The sequence below is a fragment of the Peromyscus californicus genome, unplaced genomic scaffold, assembly GCF_007827085.1.
Source record: "Peromyscus californicus insignis strain IS unplaced genomic scaffold, ASM782708v3 Scaffold_6__1_contigs__length_162567912, whole genome shotgun sequence".
Taxonomy (NCBI): domain Eukaryota; kingdom Metazoa; phylum Chordata; class Mammalia; order Rodentia; family Cricetidae; genus Peromyscus; species Peromyscus californicus.
Genome location: NW_026294584.1, coordinates 158,526,564 through 158,552,534, shown reverse-complemented (window position 1 = coordinate 158,552,534; position 25,971 = coordinate 158,526,564). Strand labels below are relative to the sequence as shown.

The following is a 25,971-nucleotide window of genomic DNA, read 5'->3' as shown; positions in this document are numbered from 1 at the left end:
TCTCACTAAGACACATCTCACTGTCTCACTAAGGTGCATCTCACTGTCTCACTAAGACGCATCTCACTGTCTCACTAAGGTACATCTCACTGTCTCACTAAGATGCATCTCACTGTCTCACTAAGACGCATCTCACTGTCTCACTAAGACACATCTCACTGTCTCACTAAGACACATCTCACTGTCTCACTAAGATGCATCTCGCATCTCACTGTCTCACTAAGATGCATCTCACTGTCTCACTAAGATGCATCTCACTGTCTCACTAAGGTACATCTCACTGTCTCACTAAGGTACATCTCACTGTCTCACTAAGGTACATCTCACTGTCTCACTAAGACACATCTCACTGTCTCACTAAGATGCATCTCACTGTCTCACTAAGATGCATCTTACTGTCTCACTAAGGTACATCTCACTGTCTCACTAAGGTACATCTCACTGTCTCACTAAGACACATCTCACTGTCTCACTAAGATGCATCTCACTGTCTCACTAAGACACATCTCACTGTCTCACTAAGACACATCTCACTGTCTCACTAAGACGCATCTCACTGTCTCACTAAGACACATCTCACTGTCTCACTAAGACGCATCTCACTGTCTCACTAAGACGCATCTCACTGTCTCACTAAGACTCATCTCACTGTCTCACTAAGACGCATCTCACTGTCTCACTAAGACGCATCTCACTGTCTCACTAAGACGCATCTCACTGTCTCTCACTTCTCACTTTGGCACTCAGCATTTCCCCATCTCACTAAGGCACATCTTACCACATCCTTTCTGCATCATTATTGATGATAAACTACAGTTTATTTTCAGTCAATTTCCCCCTGAACTATATGTAAAGAATCATTATTTATGAAGTAGCAAAACAACTTAATACCTATTTACCAGAAGGTTCCCACGAGTGGGGTTGTCATGGTAACACATCCTAATTTTAATGTTCTATCAGTTAGTTACAAGAAAAATAACTTTGTCACCTAACAGGGAGCCCTTATTTATACAGGATAGTCATAAGTGAGTGACCATGTTTCACTTTGGGTGACAAACTCATGTGGGTAGGAGTCTGGCAATTTTCTCTTTTTGTTTTGTCTGTAGCAACAATATAAGACCCTATGCATAGTAGGCTTTCAATAAATGTGTGTTGAATCAATGCACAGATTTATAGCAATATTAGACTAAAAGAATTATTTACTTATGACAACTTACTATACTCATAATTAAAAAAACACATGCAGGAGGATATATCAAATAGAATATAAAATATATTAGAATTAAGTGGAAGATGCTAGGTAAATACTAGCTGTTATTATTAATATAATAATGTGTTATTAGTACATAGTAAGTGGAATGATACACTGAAAGCCTGTCCATTTGTGGAATAATAAAAGGCAGCACACTGTGCTTTTATCTGTAAGGCCTGTGTTTATTTCAGGACAAAGCACTGTTTTTCTTGCCTTGGTGGTTGATATTTTAAACTATGCTTTCTCTGCAGTATTCTTTTTACCATCAATTACATGAACAGAAAAAGTCAGAAAAATTCTTCAAAGTCCTTTATGACCGGATGAAGGCTGCTCAGAAAGAGATCAGATCCACAGTGACTGTCAACACCATAGACTTAGGGAGCAAAAAGAGGGACGATGACAATGACCTCATGACCTCGGGCCCAAGGATGAGAGGTGAGGAGCTTCCTGAGTACCTGGGAGAGCGGCATGCAAGAAGAACGTAACGAAGTATTTAAATCTCATGTAGCTTTGGGGGTTTAATTATTCCCGGTGTTTCCAGTGTGGACTTCCATCTATGGAGGATTTTGGTCAAGGGCTTGACCCTGGAATAACTCTGCGGGCCAAATTAAATGGAGTTTAATTGATGTGGAGACACTGGGTAACATGAAAGACTTTGATGTCCTTGTTCTGTGCAGCAAAGAAAACCAGCCCAAACTTTGTGAGGACAGAATTTATAAAAGTGTTTGTGTTTGAATAACCAAGTTATTGCCAGTTAAATACAAACTGTGGAGATGTTATCATTTTTTTTCTATGAGATCTATAGAAATTCTTAGGTGTGTGCACACACATGTGTTTCTTGACACATTCTTGTTCTTTCTGTGTGTGTCACGTGTGTGGGTGTCCACAGAGACCAGAAGAGAGTGTCAGATCCAAAGCTGAAGCTATAGGAGGCTATGAGCAGCCTTTGTGGGTGCTGGGAACTGACTCAGTCCTCTGGTGGAGCAGCAAGGGTTCTTAACTGCTAAGCTATCTGTCCTGGTTGTTTTTTGTGAACTTAACACATAGCTAGACATAATTGGGAAGAGGGAATCTTAGTTGAGAAAATGCCTCCATAAGAATGACCTATAGGCATGTCTATGAGGCATTTTCTTGATTAATGATTGGTGTGGGAGGGCCCAGCCCACAGTGTATAGTGCCTCTCCTGGGCAGGTGGGTCAATAAGAAAGCAGGCTGAGCAAGTCATGAGGAGCAAGCCAGTGAGCAGCACTCCTCCATGGCCTCTGCTTCAGTTCCTGCCTCCAGGTTCCTGCCCTAATTCCCTTTAGTGATAGATCATGATCTGTCTCTATCTATCTATCTATCTATCTATCTATCTATCTATCTATCTATCTATCTATCTATCTATCTATCATCTTGTGATATATCTATCACAATGGGAAATAAACCCTTTCCTCCCCAAGTTGCTTTTGTTCATAGTGTTTTACCACAGGAATAGAAAAGCAATAAGGCAGCACCTCTCCGGCCCTTCAATATATACTTGTAAAGTCATTTGTACATGCTTGTGCACATTCTTGTGTGTTTTTGCCATATACGTTTATATATCAAAAAATTCTGAAATTGGCTAAGTATTAAGACCTTCTCTTCTGATCACTGTGTTAACTTTTTGGTTGTTAATCAAGTCCCTTTCAGGAAATTATTGGGCCTCTTGTTAGGTAATTTTAAAATTCAGCTGTGGGAAAATTTGGATCCCTATGGTGGGGTTTTTATTTTCCTTTAGTTAAAAAAAATTACTTCAGAAATGCAACTACTGCTTGCTTTTCAGTGAGAGATTCATCACTTCATCTGAAAGAGGGAATGAAAGGGCAGCTAACAGAGGCTTCTTCAGCCACGTCCAAAGCATACTGTGTGTACAGAAGAGAAATGGACCCGGAAATAGACACGATGTGCCCCGGACCGGAAGCAGGAAGTGCGGAGGAAAAGTCCGCAGAGGAGGTTACCATGAGCCCCGCCATCACCATCATGCGGCCCATCCTCAGGTTCCTGCAGTTGCTGTGTGAGAATCACAACCGGGAGCTGCAGGTGTGTCCTCCGCTCCTGTTGCTCTGTAGCCTGTGTGTCCTCCGCTCCTGTTGCTCTGTAGCCTGTGTGTCCTCCGCTCCTGTTGCTCTGTAGCCTGTGTGTCCTCCGCTCCTGTTGCTCTGTAGCCTGTGTGTCCTCCGCTCCTGTTGCTCTGTAGCCTGTGTGTCCTCCGCTCCCTGTTGCTCTGTAGCCTGTGTGTCCTCCGCTCCCTGTTGCTCTGTAGCCTGTGTGTCCTCCGCTCCCTGTTGCTCTGTAGCCTGTGTGTCCTCCGCTCCCTGTTGCTCTGTAGCCTGTGTGTCCTCCGCTCCCTGTTGCTCTGTAGCCTGTGTGTCCTCCGCTCCCTGTTGCTCTGTAGCCTGTGTGTCCTCTGCTCCCTGTTGCTCTGTAGCCTGTGTGTCCTCTGCTCCCTGTTGCTCTGTAGCCTGCGGCTGTGGTAATCCAAGTGAAACTAATGTGCAGGTTAGGAGGGAATTCTGGAGAAATGGTCAACAAAGGCAGCAATGCCTTGTTGAAATGGGAAGGAAGAAAAACAAGAGGAAAAATGTTTATCCATTAAAAACAAAACAAACAAATCCACACATTGCCATCCTGTGGTCTAGAACTCACATCTTCGCACCACTGAACCCTGTCTACTCTTCTCTGTGGTGTTTGTTCAGGAAGATCATCTTCATCTCATCTGCCTTTCATGGTTTTAGACTCAGGTGTTTACATCTTTCCCAATCCATAGTTGTTTAGCCCAATATTGAACATATTTTATGTTTCATTAGAAACAAAATAATATAAAGCATTTTTATAGTAGTGAAAATTGTTTTGCAAATTAATGTAGCCCACATCATAATATCTCCACCACTAACATTTCCTCTGTCAGATGGGTGGACTAGGGCTGCCTCAAAACTCTATCTCTCCGACATTATTTGTATATGTTGCCCATGCCACCATAGCAAAGGCACTTGCAGGGGGCTATCTTGATCGGCCTGACTGAGGGAGAGAGTGAATGCTCACCTGAAGAGTTTCCAGTCGGCAGACTGCTTCTAAGACAGACACGCCCGTCGTGCCAGCCTGCTTAGCCATGCTGGCTAGCAGAGCTCACAAAGGACTTTATTAATGAGCTACAGTGAACTGGCTGAGGGTCTGCAGTAGGTCCTGCCTAGGATCTCCTGCCTTGTATTTCCACTAAGTCATCTGGTTCTAAGGACGTCTGTCCACACAGACGGTGGCAGAGTGAGGAGCTGTGCTCACTGTCGTCTAAAACACAAGGGATGTGAAAGGCAGGAGATGGTAGGACAGATAAAATACTGTCCATGGCTATGAGATGCTCTGGAATGAATGATGGGGGAGCATGGCTCATGTCGACCAGCTTGCCGCAGCTTAGGTCAAGCTTCTGCAGTGTGTGCTGACACCTGCTCACTCTAACCCACACACCCAATTATATGATATATATATATATATATACATACACACATATATACACATATATACGTATATATACGTATATATACATACATATATATACGTATATATACGTATATATGTGTATGTATGTATGTGTGTGTGTGTGTGTGTGTATATATATATATATATATATATATATATATTTGTTTGTTTTGTTTTTCCAGACAGGGTTTCTCTGTGTAGCTTTGCGCCCTTCCTGGAACTCATTGTATAGCCCAGGCTGGCCTCAGAACTCACAGAGATCTGCCTGCCTCTGTCTCCCGAGTGCTGGGATTAAAGGCATGCGTCACCACCACCTGGCCCAATTATATGATATTTTGTTTATGTTCTGACAAATAAGCTTGCCTGGAAATCAGAGGGTGGAGCTAGCCACGAGTTAACCATAGAGGCCAGGCAGTGGTGGCTCACACCTTTAATCCCAGGACTTGGGAGGCTCATGCCTTTGATCCTAGCACTTGGGAGGCTCATGCCTTTTATCCCAGCACTTGGGAGGCTCATGCCTTTGATCCTAGCACTTGGGAGGCTTATGCCTTTAATCACAGTACAACTGGGAGATGGAGACAGGAATATAAGTCTGGTGGAGACAGGATCTCAGCCCATTCAATCTGAGGATTCATAGAAGTCTCTAGTGGCTGCTGCTCTGCTTCTCTGATCTTTTAGCTTTACCCCAATATCTGACTCCAGGTTTTTATTAATAAGACTAATTAGGACTGTGCTTCACCCGATAGTGTGAACATAGACTGTAGGGTGTGCTGCCTGTTCATTCTAATCCATGTACCCTGACAGTGTGGACATAGACTGCTGGGTTCCGCTTGCTGGCTCTAACTCATATACCCTGGTAGAGTAGGTCACAGAGCAGAGCAGGTGATGTAATGTCTGACTTTATATTAAAATAGGAAATCTCTTTCTCCCTCTCTCCTTTTCTCTCTTCTTCTTCTCTCCTTAGCTTATTCCCCAGAGGAAGTGCACTAATAACAGATTGTTTTCTTCTAGAAAATTCTGTGTACAAATATTAATCTATGCATGTAAACCTTCTGTCCAAGAGAGTACACATTATATAGAGTCTCGACTGTTAGATTTAGTAACTTCATGTATTGCTACATTACTTGTTGCTTGGTGATGCTTATCTGTGCATATGGAGGTTTTTCCTAAGACCCCAAACCCATCCCGCTGGCAGGGATAATGCTCTGGCTTTTGCTATGACACTTTCTGTGCTAACAGGCAGCGAATCTCTCCTGTGTGTATGTGCACAGATTTAGGATCATCCATAGACGTGGGACGGAAAAGCTTGGTAGGCCTCCGTGTTCCCCACGCCATGATCTGTGGCTGCTGCACAGAGAGGATGCAGGGTCGCCCAGGATGGCTCACTTGGAAGTTGGACCCCTCCCCTGAACATTTTATTTGCCTTTTCCTTTCTCCCTTTCACAACTATTTCCACCCTCTGTAGGTTTAAAATGATAACAACGGAGCAGTGTTTACTATGACCTGTTCTGAAGGTGTTTTTGCTAGAACCCGAGGGGCTTCTTTTAAGAGAAACCTAGTCCATCAATATTTAAATATTATTTAATTTTAAAATTAGCTTGAAAAATAATGAGTTTGTTTTTTAAATTTTTATTTATTTATTTTACATCCCAACTGTAGTTTCCCCTCCTTCCTCTTCTCCCAGCCTCTCCCCACAACCTTCAAAAAATAATGAGTTTTGTTATGACATTCTCATCCATATCATGTTTAGATGTAGTCACACCCAATTATGTTCCCTTATCCCCCCTCTTTTGTTGGCCCCTCCCTCCCCCAAGTTGTCTCACTTTCTTGTGAAGACCAGTTGAATTCCATAGTGGCAGGGAATCTGATTGAGGAACACACACACACACACACACACACACACACACACACACACACTCACACATACACACACACACACACACTCACACACAGCGCTGAACATCGCTGGCTGGCACCTTTCCCCTGTGTTCTGCTCTCAGTCCTTCAGCTGTGCTTTCTTTCACACTTCCAGAACTTCCTGAGGAATCAGAACAATAAGACTAACCACAACCTGGTGTGCGAGACGCTCCAGTTCCTGGACTGCATCTGTGGGAGCACCACGGGCGGCCTGGGCCTACTGGGGCTCTACATCAATGAGAAGAACGTAGCTTTGGTCAACCAAACCCTGGAGAGCTTGACCGAGTACTGCCAGGGCCCGTGCCATGAAAACCAGGTAACCATGACAGCAGAGCGTCATGTTACAGGATTCCCGACTCAGGAGCAGGGTGCCAGGCCAGGCGTAGAGCCAGCCTCGTGTACCTGTGAAGCCTTTCTGCTCACCCTGCCAGGCATTGCTGCTTTTCTCACAGAACACACAAAGGTGGACTTGTAGACTAGCAAATGCTAGGTCACATTTTAAATTTCATTGTCAAAGAAGATTCCCATGAAGATATTTAAGATAAACGAGTTACTGAAAGGAGGGCAAGATTACACTTCTTCCCAATGTTCAGTTTTTCTCTGGGGGGGTCTCTCCAGATGTGTGGGGTTAACTCACTGTGGTTTTGGCTCTGTTGCAGTGTAGGGGGAGTCTAATACCTGAGTTACACACTTTGTGTGCTAGCCTAATACCCAAGTTACACACTCAGTGAGCTAGTCTAATACGCGAGTTACACACTCAGTGAGCTAGTCTAATACCTGTGTTACACACTCAGTGAGCTAGTCTAATACCTGTGTTACACACTCAGTGAGCTAGTCTAATACCCGAGTTATACACTCAGTGAGCTAGTCTGATACCCATGTTACACACTCAGTGAGCTAGTCTAATACCCGAGTTACACACTCAGTGTGCTTGTCTAACACCCATGTTACACACTCAGTGTGCTTATGAAGTGGGTCTTGCTGTTGTCCTTTTACTGGTAAGTGGCTTCCGACTCAGAGGTCACCTGACCTCTTAGTGTCTATGTGTGCTGCCATCAGTGAGCTGCAGAAAAACGGATGACTTTGTCAGCCTTTTTATGTTGGTGCACACACACGCATGTGTGAGAGACCCAACATTCATGTCTGTCTCCCAGAATACCTTTGCTGTGCTCTAAGGATGTTTTGGGAGAAGATGGAACATGTAAGGAAGTGAAGGGGATGACGTCATCTGACAATTTGACAATTGTTTAGCATCTACGAAGCATCTTGGAGCTGCCAGCATAGGCAGGGTTCGGGGGTGGGGTCTCCATGTCAATCTTTTCTGGACATAAACTTTAAAGATGTGATTGACACTAAGCATCAGTGGTTGGTGTACAAAGGAAATGTGAAAAAGGTCGGCTTTCCCATTGCAGATTCTGTGACCGTCCTCACACATGCTTTGTCTGTGTGCACATACACGTTTGAACACAAACATGATATACATTCTTCATGTGATGTGGGTTCATATGATGGAAATATGTTGATCATATGAGGGTATCACTTCCTTCTCTGTAATGTGTTTATGACACTAAAAGAGTCTGTAGATGTTTTCCCTGTATTTTCAAGATTAGATGTTAGGTTCCTACAACAATGATAAAGACATCCTTGACTGCTGATTTAAAATCAATGCAAAATACACACATTCAGAGTTTGACCTTGCTGATAAAAGTCTCTCTGTGGTAGAAAATATGTATATGATATATATCTCTCTCACTACTCTTCCGTTTTGTGAAAAGGCTGTCAGAATATTCCCTACTTTGTGGTAATAGAATGCAATTGGGTTTTGAAAGTACTTTACTGAAGCCAAGTAAGTTCTCCAAATAAAAACTCATAATAAAATAACATGCCCTACCCAGATAGTTCCCCAGGCTCTGAAAATGCATGGAAGGTCCGTTTGGCAGATATTATCATGAGCAGAAGTCTCAGGATATAATGTCAGTGTTGGACAGGAATACCTTTCCTCTGCACAAATGTCCTTGTGTGAGACAGGAGGCCCAGGCCAAGCATCTTGTTGGCTGGGTCTGTCCTTTCTTGTGTGACTCACCAGGGTGTCAGTTTTTCAAGTCACTCCTGTGGCTTAGTTAGTAGTCCTCATGGCTTAGTAGTTCTCATGGCTTAGTAGTCCTCATGGCTTAGTAGTCCTCATGGCTTAGTACTCCTCATGCTGCTTCTATAAAATGGAGCTTGAAATCCTCACACAGTAGACCTTCACCCTCAGAGCATGCACATTGCTCTCTCAGGTGTGTAGCTAGAGTTTTCCTGCCTGGTCCACAGTCAGGACAAATCTCTCTCACCTGCCAGTCCCATAGCTGCTCAGACCCGACCAAGAAAACACAGAGACTTATATTGCTTACAAACTGTATGGCTGTGGCAGGCTTCTTGCTAACTGTTCTTACAGCTTAAATTAATCCATTTCCATTAATCTGTACCTTGCCATGTGGCTCGTGGCTTACCGGCATCTTCACATGCTGTTTCTCATTGTGGTGGCTGGCAGTGTCTCTCTGATTCAGCCTTCCACTTCCCAGCTTTATTCTCCTCCTTGTCCCGCCTACACTTCCCGCCTAGCCAATGGCCAATCAGTGTTTTATTTATTGACTAATCAGCAACACATTTGCCATACAGAACATCCCACAGCACTTCCCCCTTTTTTTTTCCAAAAAGGAAGGTTTTAACCTTAACAAAGTAAAATTACATATAATTTGGGAATTTGGGCGTAGCTTCTCTTACTACATCCTGCTGGAGGGGAGCGCTGTATCTTATGGGGAAACAAAGAAAATTTTAGGATTATGGAATAGCCCATGAGGCTGTATCGTCTGAGCCTTCAAACCATTCTGGATGTTGGATCATCTGGGCCATGGTGTCATCGGAGACCTTTCAGGGGGTCTTGGCTGGTCAAACCTGATGTATCTTAATCTGGAACAAATCCATAGCCTTTGGCTTTCTGTTGAAACAAAAGCAGAGTCTCCTTTCCAAAGCAACATATCTTTATATCCAAATTTTGAAGTCAAGATATCTTTAAAATATACATTTTGGCATAACTCAACAGCTTTTACAATCAAATGTTTTTCTGCAGTTAAAAATCCCAAAGACAACACAATCCAGATTCTCTGTGTAATATTCATCTTCACGTGGCTTATTTTTTATATTAATTTTACTGTCTCTTTAAAGCCTTTATTTTTTGAAACTATGTATTTGTTTCTATAACTGTATATATCACCTTTTTTGTCTCTTTCAAGCCTACGTATATTTTACACACATTGTAAACTATTATATTTGAATCTGTCTTATTGTGAATCTGTTGCTTTAAACTGCAGCAGCTGTGGCTGCTGGCTCCACCCACCTCAGCTTCCCAACATGGCTACGTTTACCACCAGCTCTGGGAGCTATCGTGGGTCTATGCTTTTATCCAAGCAGCGTGTAGTCCAGAAACTTCTCCTTTTGCTCTGCACCAGCAAAGGCTAAATCCACCATGCAGCTCAAAGTGCCACTTGCAAAGGCCCCACTCCCGCCATATGGCAGGTCGAGCGTGCACGCAAGGAACCCACCAGTAGCTCAAACCAGCAGCTGCCGCTCATTTGAGAGAGACAATTAGAAACTGTTTTTAGCTCCGTTTTAGAATCTTTTTTCTCAGTTTTTAGGTGGAAACTCTTGCCACCACGTTGGATGCCATTTGTAGCTAGAGTTTTCCTGCCTGGTCCACAGTCAGGACAAATCTCTCTCACCTGCCAGTCCCATAGCTGCTCAGACCCGACCAAGAAAACACAGAGACTTATATTGCTTACAAACTGTATGGCTGTGGCAGGCTTCTTGCTCACTGTTCTTACAGCTTAAATTAATCCATTTCCATTAATCTGTACCTTGCCACATGGCTTGTGGCTTACTGGCATCTTCACATGCTGTTTCTCATTGTGGTGGCTGGCAGTGTCTCTCTGACTCAGCCTTCCACTTCCCAGCTTTATTCTCCTCCTTGTCCCGCCTACACTTCCCGCCTAGCCAATGGCCAATCAGTGTTTTATTTATTGACTAATCAGCAACACATTTGCCATACAGAACATCCCACAGCACAGGTGTTTTTGTATTTTACTCAATTTCATCCCTCCACAAACACTCAAGTTCAAGAATCCTGTGAACTTTCCAACGACCCAGGACACACAGTCGCATTTGCTCTGAGTTTTGTGAAATTCACATACAATGTCCCTTTTTCTTGTTCTTCTAGACTTACTGTATCTTAAAATTTACAGTTCAAGGATCTCCTTTTGTATTGGTGACTGGAAGGGTTTTAACTTACCCAGTTGTCTTTGAAATTCTGTAGTTCTTTGTGTCAAAGACAGGTATTTTTCACAATGTGTTAGTATTCTATGCCCAGAGGCATTTATCAGTACCAGTCGATTAATAGATCCCCACCCCAAAAAACTAATTAAAATGTTCAACATTGTCTCTACCCGGTATTTTAAAGTTTCAAGTCTTCTGTTCTAGTCATTTTACAGATGTCTCCTTTTCTAGACCTGTATCGCCACTCATGAATCTAATGGGATCGACATCATCATTGCCTTGATTCTGAATGACATCAACCCTCTTGGCAAATACAGAATGGACTTGGTGCTGCAGCTGAAGGTAGTGTGACCCTGGCACTTTCCATGTGCACTTCCCATTCAGAGTAAATTCTAAGTCTTCAAGTGACTGTATAAAACACCATCACCTTCTCAACTCAGGAACTGACAAGAGAGAAAACCGAGCTCACTAGGCACTCACCATGCCAGGGAGAGCGTGATTTGCCCACAGGCCACCGTCATTGTGAGGTTCTGTGTTAGAGATGTTGAAACAGCCCCTTATCTCTTCTCCTCTGTTTTGATTTCCTGTTTTCCATTGTAGACAGAAGTGGAAGGTGTTGGATACCCACTGTGTCATGGGTTTTTAATCTGCCCTGGCTTGAGAATTCCATCTAGTGGTGACAATTAGAGAGCATAAAGGGTCGGGTGGTGGTGGTGGTGGTGCACACCTTTAATCCCAGCACTCAGGAGGCAGAGGCAGGTGGATCTCTGTGAGTTCAAGGTCAGCCTGGTCTACAGAGTGAGTTCCAGGAAAGGCACAAGGCTACAGAGAGAATCCCTGTCTTGAAAAACCAAAAAATAAAAAATAAATAAATAAAATAAAATAGAGAGCATAAAGGAATGTTGCATTTTAGTTTAATGTCTTTCTTCCTTCTTACAGTGTTACATTAGAATCTAGCCACCTCCTAATCATAGTGTTTATCTTGAGTCTGGTATACACTACCAGAAAATTCTACCTATTAAAACTTAGGAGCATAAGGGTATTCAAATATTTTTGTTCAAACAAAAATAGATAAATAAAAAACACAACAACCTACATAAATCTTATGTGCTAAGAAATTATATTCCAGTTAGGTCACATTGTTGTGTTAAGTGTTTACAATGTCTAAAAACAAACCCTACTAAGGTCACATTGTTGTGTTAAGTGTTTACAATGGCTAAAAACAAACCCTACTAAGGAAATAGTTTAGTAAATACAGCACTCAAGTTTGGTCCCTAGAAACCATCTGAAAAAGCCCAGTGTGGTGATATGCCCTTCTAATTCTAGTGCTGAAGAGGACCATCTTGGGAATCTCTGGCCAGCCAACGTAACACCCTAACCAGTGAACTGTAGGCCATTGAGGCACCCTATATTACAAAGTAAGGCAGATGGTATACCTGAGAGACAACTGAGGTTGTCCTCTGGCCTCCACATTCACAGGTACACATGCATAGCACATCCAAACAAAACTCATCCCATAGTTCAACATACACTTTTTTTTTTTTTTTTTTTGGTAAAGCCAGGTCTATCCAACTTTATAGAAAATTAGGTTGAACTTTGTGCAGGTAAGTGAGTGGCCAAGGAGAATCCAAAATGCTGTTTGTATACAGTGGGTTATATACAAATCCACTACTGTGAATAGTGTTCTGGGCTCTATTTGTGTTTTTACTGATTTTCTCCATACTGTGTGTGTAAAATCTAATATCTCCACCCACACCCACCCACACTCTGGTCCACTTTCATGGTGGAGGCTGCCCTTCCTAGCTTTATTCCTCAGGCTTTGCTTAGTTAGTGAGCACCTGGTGTGTGTGACAGGCACCCTACTGGAGGCCCTGAGAAGAGTTTGCCATCTCCCTTAAATTCAACTTTAACTGTAATTCATGAAGACACAACATCCAGAGGCCTCCGCCTTTGCCTCTGAAGCTCTTCATTTGTCTAAAGACTATATTTTAAAATCTGGCTTGTCAATAGCATGACTCTGTGGGAGAGCTGTTGAATGAAACAGTGTAGGCATACAGGTTATTTACAAATCCAGATCTTAGTTGGAAAAATTGAATAATGATGATATAATGAGCCAAAATACTAGGTATTCAAATTAAAGTGCTTTAAAATGGGCCATTTAAGTTTTATTTATTTCAGTAGCACAATTTATTTAAACATATGGCAGTGAGATACATCAGGGTGCATCTAAAGCAACAAATGTGCTTGTTTCTCTTGAAATACTGTAAATATGGTTTTACACTCGAAGACTGAAATGAGTATACTTTTGAAATCTAAATATTTTGTCTATATTATTGCCTGAGAAGAGAGCACCTGTAAGGCAGAATGACATGTGTTGGCAAGTTTAGGAAAGCTCATGAGATGAGGCACTTTAAATAATAAACTATTTAGTGACATTGACTCTTGTATTGATGACTTAATTATCCATAATTTTAGTAACACACCTTCATTATAATATAGCACTGTAAACATATACCATGGAACATAATATAATTTAAATGTAATATTATACAAACTACATTTTAAATATGCTTTATATACTCATTTTGTGTATGGCTTAATGAATTTCTCAGATGCCTATCTCATCCTTCGCTTTGTATTTTTGTTTTTGTAATTGGTCCGTGAATGCAAAGTGCCACATTTGTTAAGAGGTGGGACGTTTGTGTTTTGTTTAGGAAGAATCCAGCTTCCGCTGGAAGGAAAGTCCTGTTATCAGGAGTACTTGTGTTGGGTTTTTCAGTATATCCAGGCTCATGTACTTCCAAATTGTTTCAGACTTCAGGATGTCATTTGCAAGATTTATTTCTAGTCTCACAAAGTATGAGAAAGAAAACTGGTTAAAAGTACCACACTGCCAATGGCATTCAGAAACGGGCTTCATTGTAAAGCCCTTTTCTGTTGGCCCTGGAGAGAGCGACTCCTTTGAGAACACACGCTATGCTGCCAAGGTGTCACTGAATTCTGTGGGGTCTGTTCATGTGGCTCTAGGAATTATCATCTCCTCAAATCCCTAAACCATATTTTTAACACCTATTGCTTGGAACCTAGATTATAAAAGTGGATTGTAGGATGTGAAAATACTTGTAAAATACAAACAGAATATAAAAATAGAATCCCATTCCTACACTGGAATCCTTCATGGTGGCTGTGGCATCGGCGTGACCTGTCATCACGTTTGTCACATTCAGAATCATTAAACGTCCTTTGAAAGGTAGCATTAGGCAGTTCTGGGAGCGTGGATAGAACACAGACCCAAATCTAACCAGAGTTAATTTATACAATCTTATCAATTACTGCTTTGCCCACTGACACCAAACAGTGATTCAGCTTAAAATTATTTCATTCTATAAACTCGTGGACTCTGAGTCTCTTAGACATGTCTTTAAGCTCCCCCCAACACACACACATACACACACACACACACACACACACACACACACACACACACACATGCGCGCGTGCGCTCGCGCGCGCACACACACACACACACACACACACACACACACACACACACACACACACATCAGGAGTCTGTACTGAGTCAGGAAGGCTTCATCTATATAAGGACAGAGGGCTTTGGTGGTGACTCTCTGGTACCTATTTAGGATTGAAAATTGCTTTGTACTTTGATATCGTAAGTAACAGTATTTGAAGTAGTATGTTTATAAACAAAATTGGAACATCTGGTGACATACACTGCTTTCATTCTTTATTAAGAGAATAGTAGAAAATGTTGATAAACATGTGGTGAAGTAAGTGAGCTATCAGCATATCACCTTTATATTTCTAACTCAGGAATGTAGAACTTCATATATTAATTTCCACTGATGATTCACAAATCTATGTAAAATTTCAATATGCTACTAATATTATTACTTCATTTTTAAAATGGCAATACTAAATTCTTTAAATTATATGTATGCCATATCCATAAAATGTCACTGATTCCTGTTCCTCTGATTGTCTTATTAATGTAATCATAGAAATCCAACTTAAAAAGCATTAGAAGAAAATATATTTCTATTTTATGTAGTGTCTAGTCAGTTTTCCAATTAAAACACCTGTAATTTTAAACTATCCCCCATTGGAAGGGCAGTGGTGATGCACACCTTTAATCCCAGTACTCGGGAGGATCTCTGTGAGTTTGAGGCTAGCCTGGTCTACAGAGTGAGTTCTAGGACAGCCAGGGCTATACAGAAAAACCCTGTCTTGGAAAAAAAATTCTTGTAAAATATCCCCCATCTTTCATGACTCGTTGCTTTTATTTTATATCAACAATGGAATAAAGTATTCTATTTTCTGTTAGTAAGACAAAATAAATAAGTTTCAAGTTTCACCTGACTGAGAAAACAGTGATCTCAGTCAACACAAATGCAGGGAATTGTTCATGTGTGACGTGGACTTTGCGTGTGTACTGACCCAATTCCTTGTCCCCAGAACAACGCCTCCAAGCTTTTGCTGGCCATTATGGAGAGCAGGCATGACAGCGAGAATGCAGAAAGAATTCTCTTCAACATGAGACCCAAGGAGCTGGTAAGAGCACTTGCCCGGGTTGTCTGTGAGCATCTCTCGCTGCTCCAGCAGGGCTGGCCAGAGCACCATGGCCTGTACTGGGGAGGGTGGTGAAGGCCCATGTGATTCAGGCCTGTGGATTCACTAGGTTTTATTTTGGAATTATTTTTTCTGTTTTTATTTATGTGTGTGTGTCTATGTGTCTGTATGTCACATATGTTCTAGTGCCCTTGGAGGCCAGGAAAGTGTGTCAGATCCCCAGGAGCCCAAGTTACAGGCTCTTGCAAGTGCCTGGACGTGGGTACTGGAACTGACCTGGGGTCTTCTGCAAGAGCAGGAAGCACATTTAACCCTGATTCATTACTCCAGCCTGATTTTGCTAGTTTTACGTAACACGAATGTTAAAAGGCCTTATTAATAAAAAAAACCTTGGTACCAGATATTGGGGTGAAAGCTGAAAGATCAGAGAAGCAGAGCAAGCCACAGCCACCACCTCCTACCTCACTAACTCCTCAGCCTGAAAGAGCCCCAGCCGAAAGAGCTTCTTCAGCTGAAAAGGCTTCTAGTTCCTGTCTTCTCATGCCTTATATACCTTTCTCCACCCAGCCATTAAAGGCATGTGTGCTTCCCAAGCAAAGGCATGAGATCTCAAGTGCTGGGATTAAAGGCGTGTGATTCCCAAGTACTAGAATTAAAGGTGTGTGGCACCACTGCCTGGCATCTAAGTTTAATCCAGTGGCTTGTTCTGTTCTCTGACCTTCAGACAAATTTTATTAGGGTACACAACATATCACCATAGTTTTATCCACTTTAAGCACTTCTCTTAGCTAAATTTCCACACTTTACTTAACTATATACAAATGCCTTTTGTCTCCACCCCCCAACCAAAAAAAAAAAAAAAGAATTATCAATTATTTTGGCGTTAGTTTAATGATTTCTGGGTATAGTTGGCTGTTAATATTAGTGGGCTTAGTCCTATAGATTCACAATCTGTGGGTCGAAGAAGCGTTTTTAAAAAGCACACTGTACCAACACCTACAGACACTAATTATTTATTTATTTATTTATTTATTTTTTGGTTTTTTCGAGACAGGGTTTCTCTGTGCAGCTTTGCGCCTTTCCTGGAACTTGCTTTGGAGCCCAGGCTGGCCTCGAACTCACAGAGATCCGCCTGACTCTGCCTCCCGAGTGGGATTAAAGGCATGCGCCACCACCGCCAGGCAACCAGGCTTGGTGGCACACATCTTTTTTTTTTAAATTTTTTTTCAGACACTAATTTTTTTTTCTTTTTTCCTATCAATGCAATGATTCACACAATGTTTACATTACATATTGTAAGCAACCTGGAGATGATTTTGAGTATACAGGAGGGTGTGTATAGGTGCATAGTTTACCTGCAGATTGCTCTAGTTTATAGCAGGACTTGAGTATCCACAGATCTTGGAATCCTCAGGAGGTACTGAAGTCAGTTCCCCAGGGACACCCAGGAATGACTGTATATAAGGAAGGTCTGAGGAGCATGTTTACCACACCCCCAAGGTTTGTTTGTACTTTTCCAAAAACACAGATACATTTTCTTTGTGTGTTTTGTGAATTGTTCTTGTGAATGAACTGTCACATAATGCCTGGCCTCAGAGAAAGAGGGAGAGATGATCATGACTTCATGGGGTGCAAATTGAAAGCTCTATTCCTTTTCCCTTCTGGCACACAAACTATGATGTCATTGAGGCATGCTTTAAAAGTAATGGGTGCCAGATTCCCAGAGAGCATGCTCAAACCATACTGCTCAGTGCTCCCATGACAAAGTCCCCTCACATCAGTGATGTTGCTGGTGCTGTAGGGAAGTCCTGTGGAGGCTGGTGCCACAGTCACTGTGAGGAACGGAGTCAAGAAGTGTAGATGGAGACAGAAAATGTGCAGTTTGGCATCACATTATTTAGTGAAAGCCTCGTCTCTATACCAGGAGAGTAAGAAGTCTATGAATGCCTTGTCCTCTGGTTGTGTGGGGTACTGGTTACTTGTTTGTTTGACAAAGCACTGTGCACTCACTTTGAAAAGAGGCTCTTTTGTCACCAGCACCCCTTTCTTTCGTTTGCTCCCTCCTTCATGATCCACCCTCAAACTGAGTGAGATGCCCGCCATAGGAACGGTGCGCTGCTGACCCCCTGGGGTACAGTGCAGCCCTGAGCTGAGAAGGTCTCCTTGTCCACTGTGGTTCTTCTGGCCCAGTGCTGGGACCAGCACCCTGTCTCCAGCTCCCTCTTAAATGCTCAATAAATAGTGGATGTTTCTCAGGATTCCAAATTCTCTTAAATCATGGAGACTTCAGAGTACTAGTGTTCAAAGAAACGGAAGTGTTGAAGGTGAACAGAAACATTGTCACAATGTGACTCCATGTTCATTGAAATAACTGTGTTTCAAGAATATTTTTAAAATTACTTTCTGTTGGCATATATTGTTAGTTTTATAATGGCATTTTTGCACAAATAAGTTGTACTAGTTGGATTTTTGTTCCTGCTGTGACAAAACACTGACCAAAAGCCACTTGGGGAGGAAAGGGCTAATTTGGCTCACACTCCCAGACAGTCCATCACGAGGGAAGTCAGAGGACAGAGGACAGGAACCACAGAGGACAGCTGCCGGCTGGCTCGTGCCCAGGGTCACATTCATTTTCCTTTCTTACACAGCCTAGGCCAGACCTGCTTAGGGATGTTACAGGCCACAGTGGGCTGGGCCCTCCCACATCAATCCACAGTCAAGAAAGCACTCCGCAGGCCAGTCTGAGGGAAGCAGTCTCCCAACTGACACTCCCTCAGATAACTCTAGGCTGTGCCTAGTTGGCAGCCGAAGCTAAAGGATGAGCCATTACACTTGTTTCTTCTCAGTCCCCTCCACATTGTCCCTTTGTTGGTCCCCTTCCTTACCTCAGATACCTGCAGCTTTCATTTCACATGTCTTCCATTACCCTGTGGTGCCCACTTCCCCTTCTGTTAGTGCTCTCTCTCTCCTCACAGTCCCCCGTCTACCTTCACATCCTACGGATAGGCACACATTTAAATCTAGAGTCTGCATAGGAGAGAAAATGCAGTATTTGTTTATCTAGAGCTTTCACATTTGGGGCTGTCATGAAGCTTCCCAGTTTTAAGTTATAACTCACAAACAATTTGATGTGTTGCTGCCACCTTTCAGACCCTGTTCTCATTATTTATTCATTATTTATTGCTAGGTGGATGTGATGAAGAATGCCTATAACCAAGGACTGGAATGTGACCACGGGGATGAGGAGGGAGGGGATGACGGTGTCTCTCCAAAGGACGTTGGACACAACATCTACATTCTGGCCCATCAGGTGCCACATTTTTATCTACATTTATCTTGCTTACCTGGTCCTGTGTCTTATGTTGGTGGCTGATTATTATATTTTTACTGTCTGATGTTCTTATTTACTCAGCATCCTCCCTCCTTAGAGAAAACAGTAAGTCCTCAGAATGCCTGATTATGCAATTCAGGGTCCGCTAGAGAGCCACTGACAAGAAAAAGAGGCTTGGGAGAAAACTTCTGGGCCTGGAAGAAGTAGGCGTCTCACACCAGAGCCTCAGGAGAGGGAAGACAGGCTGCTGAGGAGGCAGGGTGTGAAGAAGTGGATAGGGATATTCTGCAGCTCAGCCAGGGCTACTCCAGAGAGCGTGCTGGCCTTCAGTCACAGATTGACAAGCTTTTAATCAAGGTCATTAGGGTTGCACCTCTAAGTGCTCCCACTGGACTTCCACCATCTATAAACTAAGTCTGAAATTTCTTCAGTGATATGTCCATTTCATTGCTTGTAAGTACCAATATTTGATAAGCATTGTTTGATAAGCTCAATTCCATGAACATGGTCAAATTTAAACTTACATCACCTAACACAGATAGGTTTAAAATGTAAAACTTGAAATGTGCACATGCTGACTTGATTTTTGTCGCCAATGGCCCCATTATTTTGAAAGGATAAAGTTCAGGCTTTGAAAATATCTCAAGCTTCCCAGCCACTTCCTTCCATCCCTCGTCTCTCCTGTCTGCTTCCCCATTCATCTTATCTGTTGATTAAATAAATATTGATCCATGGAAGGTCAGGTTCTGAGTAGATTTAGTTTTAAAGGTTGCTCTTTGGACATTTCCTATGCCCTTCTACCTTCATACGACCATCTACTGGATATAAACTTGAATAATGTTTTTTTGGTCTTCAAGGAAGGAATCCAATTGTAAAGGCTCCAACCTGGGTTTGCTGTGCTTTTGTGATGTAGTGGACACCTTGAGAGTTGCAGGATCCTCATAGTCTGTCAGTTCTCAGGGTGAGGGCAGCCGAGTTACAGCCACAGAGACGGAAAGGCATTTTAGGCACTGAGGAACCAAAAGCCAAGCCAGAGACAAGTGAAGGAAGTGGAAAGACAGATTCAGGATGTGGGCAAGTCCCATTTCAAAGAAAGAAAAGTCAGGTGGCAGAAGTTGATTCAAGCTAGAAAAAAAAAAAGAATGAGTAAGAATGAACTTGAATGTGATGTGAATAGAAAGGAATAATTCCCAGGCTGAGAGAATCCTATGGCGTACCAGAGGAACACAGTGACATAGTGTGTGTCTTAGGCAAAGGGTTGCCTCGGAGGCTATGACACCAGGGTTGGGCGGGGGGGTGAGGCAGAGAAGATCAGCACAGAGCAAGCGGCAGTGGTCCTTTCTAACAGGGACAGAGCCGCCTGCATATTCTTCACTGGAAGTCGGTCTTTCCCTGTTGATGAAGGCTGTCCCCTCAGCATGGGTGAGCAGCTTCATGCATCCAGACTGGCCCTGTACATATCTCGTGGGACATGAACCCACCACTGTCAGGCTAAACTTGCCTGAGAACCAACAGAATTGCAGGTGTTTGAGCCAGATGAACCGCCATACTCTTGAAGTCTCAAGACACCAGCAAGAGAATGGACAACCCGTACATCGAACGGTCAAGATTTATGTTAGTTCGGTTCTGCTTTAGTAGATGAAGCCTAAGAGTAGAGAACACAAATACAAGAGCTGGTCTTAGGGTGAAGGAGGACGTACAACTAAACAGAAGCAAAGAAGGCAAATGGACAGTAGGAGAAACAAAGCCAGTGTAAAGGTCACTGACGTTGATGGATTTGGAGAACAAATCTGTTCTTGGAGAGAACAGAAGCAAAGACGGAAGAGTAGAAATTCAAGCAGTCAAAGGGTGATCAGGGGCCAAAACAGCTGCAGAGAGGAAGTGGGGAAGCAACAGATGTGGAAATGGCTAGGGTCCTGTAGAGGGCTTTTATAGAACTTCCTCCCGTAGTTTGCAGAGCAATGAGGATATGCTGTATAGCTGCAAAAGGAAGCCAGACTTCCGGAGGGAGAAGGACCAGGCTGAGTAAGGGAGGAAGTGGGTGCTGAACTGCCCAGTGCATTAGCCTTGTGATTTATCTGAGTCCAAACAGGTCCCTTTTAGAAATCAGAGAGGTTGTAGGAGCAGTTCTGATTCTGCTGGTGTGTGTAACTGATGGTACAGCCTATAGTGACACAAGAAATTGTTCCCTTGTCAGCATGGGTCGTTTCCTTATGGAATTAATTATGCCACTAGTTTCCCTTGAGACAGATGTTGGCAATTTTCAACCACATTGGGCTCTGTTGATTCTTCCATGTGTGGGTCCTATGGCTGGCTCTAGGCTGGGATGCTATTTGGTTTCTTGGCCAGCTGTGTTCCCCGTGAACCTCCTGTGTAAACAGCTCCTGCGCTGAGGTACACATGAAATGAGTAGAAGATGGCCAGCTGTTCCTCAGAAGGGGAGCAGTAGCTGTGCAGGCCGGATCCAGGCTCTGAGGCGGGAGAGGCACTCAGGCAGCTGATGACCTTGCAGATTCGAGTCTGCCTCTGCACAGCCCAGTCATCTGCGCACCAGGCTGCAGCTTCCTGCTCCCTTCACTGCCATCTCTTTTATGCAGACAGTTTATTTTGGTGCTCTCAGACTTTCGGTTTTTGTTGTTAATGCTTTTCATGGCAGGGACATGGTTCTGCTTTTCCACAATGACATCCCTCTGGGCCCTTCTTGTGGTCAGTGTTACAAGAAACAAATAATGCTTCTTGTAAGTGTCTTGTCTAATCTACATAAAACTATTAATACATCACACAGGGAAATTCTTCAGCTTTGATTCTGCGGTGCTGTGCTGTGAGTTTCCTACCGCTCAGCAGCACATCCTGGCTTCTGCCCTCCCTGTCTTCAGGTCTCTTCTGTGCCCTGGTCTTGCTGTCTCATCGTCTGTTTCCTCCCCATCCCTTCTCTGTTCCGGGTTTCATTTGAAGCAGTTACCACCCGCCATGTAGCACGTGTCTCACTCCTTCATAGATGCTCGTCATGTGTTACTCTCCATCACCTCTTCAGCTCCCTCAGGCAATTTGTTTGTCGTGGTCTGAGTCTCCTCATTTGACTCCTACCTGAAATAAGATGTATATAGAGAGGGCAGGGCATCATGGCTCATACCTTTACCATCCCAGAACTCAGGAGACTGAGGCAGGAGGACTGCTGTGAGTTCCGGGCCAGCCTAGGTGCCAGCATGAGACCTTGTCTCAAAACACAAAATAACAGAACAAAATGAAAGACATAAAGGAAGAAATGTTAGATGCTTTGTGAGCAGGAAAATGCATTAACTAGAAAGTCAGTGGAAAGTCAGAATAATGGTCACTTTAATTAGTTACACGAAAATCTTCTAAACTGCAAGCTTTAAATGTTTTCATGAGCATTTTCCTGAATCAATAAATGGCCTTTGAACATGTAATTTTAATGTCTGCATAATTAGGCATCACTTGAATGTTCTGTAATTTATTTAATCACTCCTCATTGTTAAGTGTTTAGGTTTCTAATAGATTTGATATTATAAATTATGCTGTGATTAACACCCACACACATTAATCTTTGTCCACTGTGCTGATGGTTTTCCTAGGGTAAATTTCAAGAAGTTGAATTACTGGGCTGCAAGAACTACTTTATGGCTCTTGATACACATTGCAAAATTACTTTTCACAGTGTCTGATGGCACTTACGCTGTTGAACACTAAAGTCAGTGTCATTTGAAGAGAAGTCTTTGCTGAACTTATGGTGTCCGGGACACAGCTCTCAGCCCACAGACTTCTGTTTCCTATGTTGGTGTCTGAGATGAAAATGGAGATCTCATGTGTAGTCACTTCCTTTGCAGAGGTTCCCAACCTTCCTAATGCTGCTGCCCTTTACTACAGTTCCTCGTGTTGTGGTGACCCCCATCCATAAAATTATTTTCATTACTACTTCATAACTGTAATTTTCTACAGTTATGAATTGTAATGTCAATATCTGTGTTTCCGATGATCTTAGGTGACCCCTGTGAAAGGGTCATTTGACTCCCAAAGGGGTCGTGACCCACAGGTTGAGAACTGCTGCTTTAAGGAGCTTCTAAAATGGACCATCTGTCTGTGCATTCTTTGATCATTTGTGTTTCTCCTGTGAATTACTTGAAGGTGTATTTATCTTTTATCAGATCTCCTTTATCTTATAGACTCTTAATTAAGAATCATAGCCATTCATCTATCATATTGATCATATCATTTTCCAATTCATTGGCCTTTTGGTGTTTTAGTATCCTTTTTGTCTGTCACCTTAAATCTGTTAGACACTCTGGGTTTAACAGACACTGGGGTTTCTTTGAGCACATAATGAATTCAACGTTTGTATTTAATCATGTAGTTCTTTACTGTCATCATACATGGATGATAAGATGTTTTTCTTGATCTTTAATTTTAAAAATAAGGTCTCACTACATATCCCTGGCTGGTTTGGGGCTTGTCTTCCTGCCTAAGGTTTCCAATTGCTTGGATCACATGTGTGTGCCAGCATACTGAGCTGAGATGGTAGGTTCTAGTTCTAACTCATCTCGGAAGGCACATTCTGAGTTTTGATCCAGAGTTTGTGGTAGCTCTGTGCAGGAATGTAGAGAGTGGAAGCTTCTGGAGAAGAGATCAAGGCCAGAATCCTGACCAACCTGAGGCTCACATGTGTGTGAATGAACTGGGTCAGGGCAGGTGTGGGGGTAGGAGGTGGTCTGACACTCCTCTCTGGAGCAAGAAGCTGGTGTGCACCTCTTCCAGCTCAACAGTTGGGGTCCCAGGCCTGATAGTCTACTACTTCCAGCACTTCAAAACAAGCCTGAATTTGTAATTTTTTTAAAATTATGAAATCGAATCCTTAAAAGTTGGCAACTCATTTAAAAAATGTAAAGACATGGAGCAGGCCAACCAAGCTGAAAGCAGCCAGGCCCATAGCTCACCACAGGTAGAACCTAAGACCCACATTCCTCATTCTGAGTTGTGTAGCTAGAGTAAAGCTGTCTGGCTGCCAGGCACCTTGACACCCTCTCACAATGCAGCAGTGATGACAGGTCAGTTTGGGGGCAATTTGCCCTTTGACTAGGAACAGTAGAGGAGAGACAAACATGTGAATATTAGCAGACCATGGTATCAGCCATGGACTGGTAGGGAATAGGGTGTGGTGAAGCTGGGAGTGAGACGACTGCTGGAGATGGGGCCGTCTGGAGGGCTTTCTCTGGGGATTTGAAACTGAAGCTCGATCTGAGGAAGAAAAATGAAAGTGCATGAAATGGAGGAGGACCCTTACAAGGTGAGGTTCAGTGGCTTCTGAATGGCATGAGCTCAGTGTGCCTATAGGGAGAAAATAAGATCCATACAGCTGGTCTACCACCCAGCTATTAACACTTGAATAGTGGTCCCATTCAGTTCATTTTGGGTTCATTTATCATAAGGTAGTGGTTATTGATCTCCTCCTAAGTCAGGCATCATGCTAGTTTCTGAGATATAAATCAAGAAATTCCCAAGGAAGTAAATTCTGGAAGGAGATGGAGGTAGAGAAACTGCCATGATTAAGGATACCATGTTGAAATGGAAAAAGCACAAACATTTTGCACTTGGGAGTCAGGAGCGAGGGAAGAGGATGGTTGAAGCAGAGAGATCTGTTTCTGTGAGAAGACAGCATAGATTCTAAAGAGGGACATTGCTCTCAGGCCTCTGCATAGGAATCTCCATCACGTCCACTTAGGCCTTTATGTGACAGAGACTACAGTAATTGGAAATCAAGTGGACATCATTGCAATGTAATAACCAGTCATAGGCACTTAAATGTCAAGCACATGGGTGAATGGTTGAAAGTGAAGAGGTGACTAGGAAGTGATATTGCTCTCAGGCTGGGGATTTGAAGGTTTATGTATAATAATTAAAATCCAAATACAGACTTTTTTCTATTATCATTGTTATTGTGATCAAAATTAGTAATAATACCTGTCGTCAGAGTATAACATTAACATCCTTTAATGTTGAGGAGATACATTTTCTCTTTTCTTTCCTATTCCCACACCAAGTGTGGTGCCTCGCAGCAGTGGATACTCACAGAGAATTCTGAGGAATAATTCATTGCAGCAGGCATGTGTGTTGAGGGTATTTTTTATGTAATGTAAGTACTAAGAACGATCACTGGTGTTTTGCATTGGGCAGTCAGGGATCTTACTCACCTGTTACTGATGGCTTATTTTCATTTTATAGACCACTCTTTGACAATCTTTTCACTTAGCTCAGTGTAGACAGGGCTTTGCATTGTCTTCCCTCTTGCTGAGCACTTTTCTTACTTGTGCCAATGATATCACTTTCTCTTGAGCCAATGGGTTGTCATCTCCTGCAGTTGATTTTACTACTTAAAACTGGCTTCTGCCTCCCCTACATCCTGCATAAATTGTTTTAGCATTGTCGCATCTGTCATGTTCACCCAAACCACATATTTACATTTGTGCTAGATTGTACTTTGGTGTAAAGGGTTTCACACAGGTTTGCGTGTCTGAACAGTCTGTCTCCAGGTGGTGGTATTGTCTGGGGAGGTTGCAGAACCTGTGGGAAGTGAGGCCTAGCTAGAGGAAGTGGATCTTTTAGGGGGTGGACTTTGAGATTTTATAGCCTTCCCTACTTCCTGTCTTATCTCTGTTTCTTGATCCATCCAAATGTGAGCAAGCAGCCTCATGCTCCTGCTGCTACAGCTGCAAGCTGCCCCGGCCACCATGCCTTCCCCACCATGTGGACTCTATACTCAAACCATGAGCCAAAGTAAATCCTTTCTTCCTTCACTTGCTACCCATCAAGTATTTGATTGGCCACAGCATTAAAACGGAGTAGCTAATAAATGCTATGCATACTACTAGTATTACTTCTAATTATTTTCTGTATATTAAATTGTTTACACATTTGATTGTTTATTCCTATGCAATTGTACATGCACACTCAGTTGTTCATACATGTTTAATTGCTTATGCATATTCAATTGTGCATATTTAATTGTTTCTGAACATTTAATTGTTTATGTGTATTGTCTTGGATATTTAATTAATAGGAAACT

At 42.7% G+C, this 25,971-nt stretch overlaps 1 protein-coding gene across 3 annotated transcripts in view; it reads left to right on the top strand.

The window, feature by feature from the left end:
* The window catches only part of Itpr2 (inositol 1,4,5-trisphosphate receptor type 2), a 436,608-nt gene that overhangs the window by 296,143 nt on the left and 114,494 nt on the right, over positions 1-25,971 (top strand). For all 3 annotated transcript variants that reach the window (XM_052719262.1, XM_052719263.1, XM_052719264.1), the window contains 6 exons: positions 1,504-1,687; positions 3,057-3,313; positions 6,780-6,980; positions 11,207-11,317; positions 15,452-15,547; positions 18,753-18,875. In XM_052719262.1, the coding sequence (XP_052575222.1) occupies positions 1,504-1,687; positions 3,057-3,313; positions 6,780-6,980; positions 11,207-11,317; positions 15,452-15,547; positions 18,753-18,875 (972 nt within the window). The remainder of the gene's footprint in view (positions 1-1,503; positions 1,688-3,056; positions 3,314-6,779; positions 6,981-11,206; positions 11,318-15,451; positions 15,548-18,752; positions 18,876-25,971) is intronic.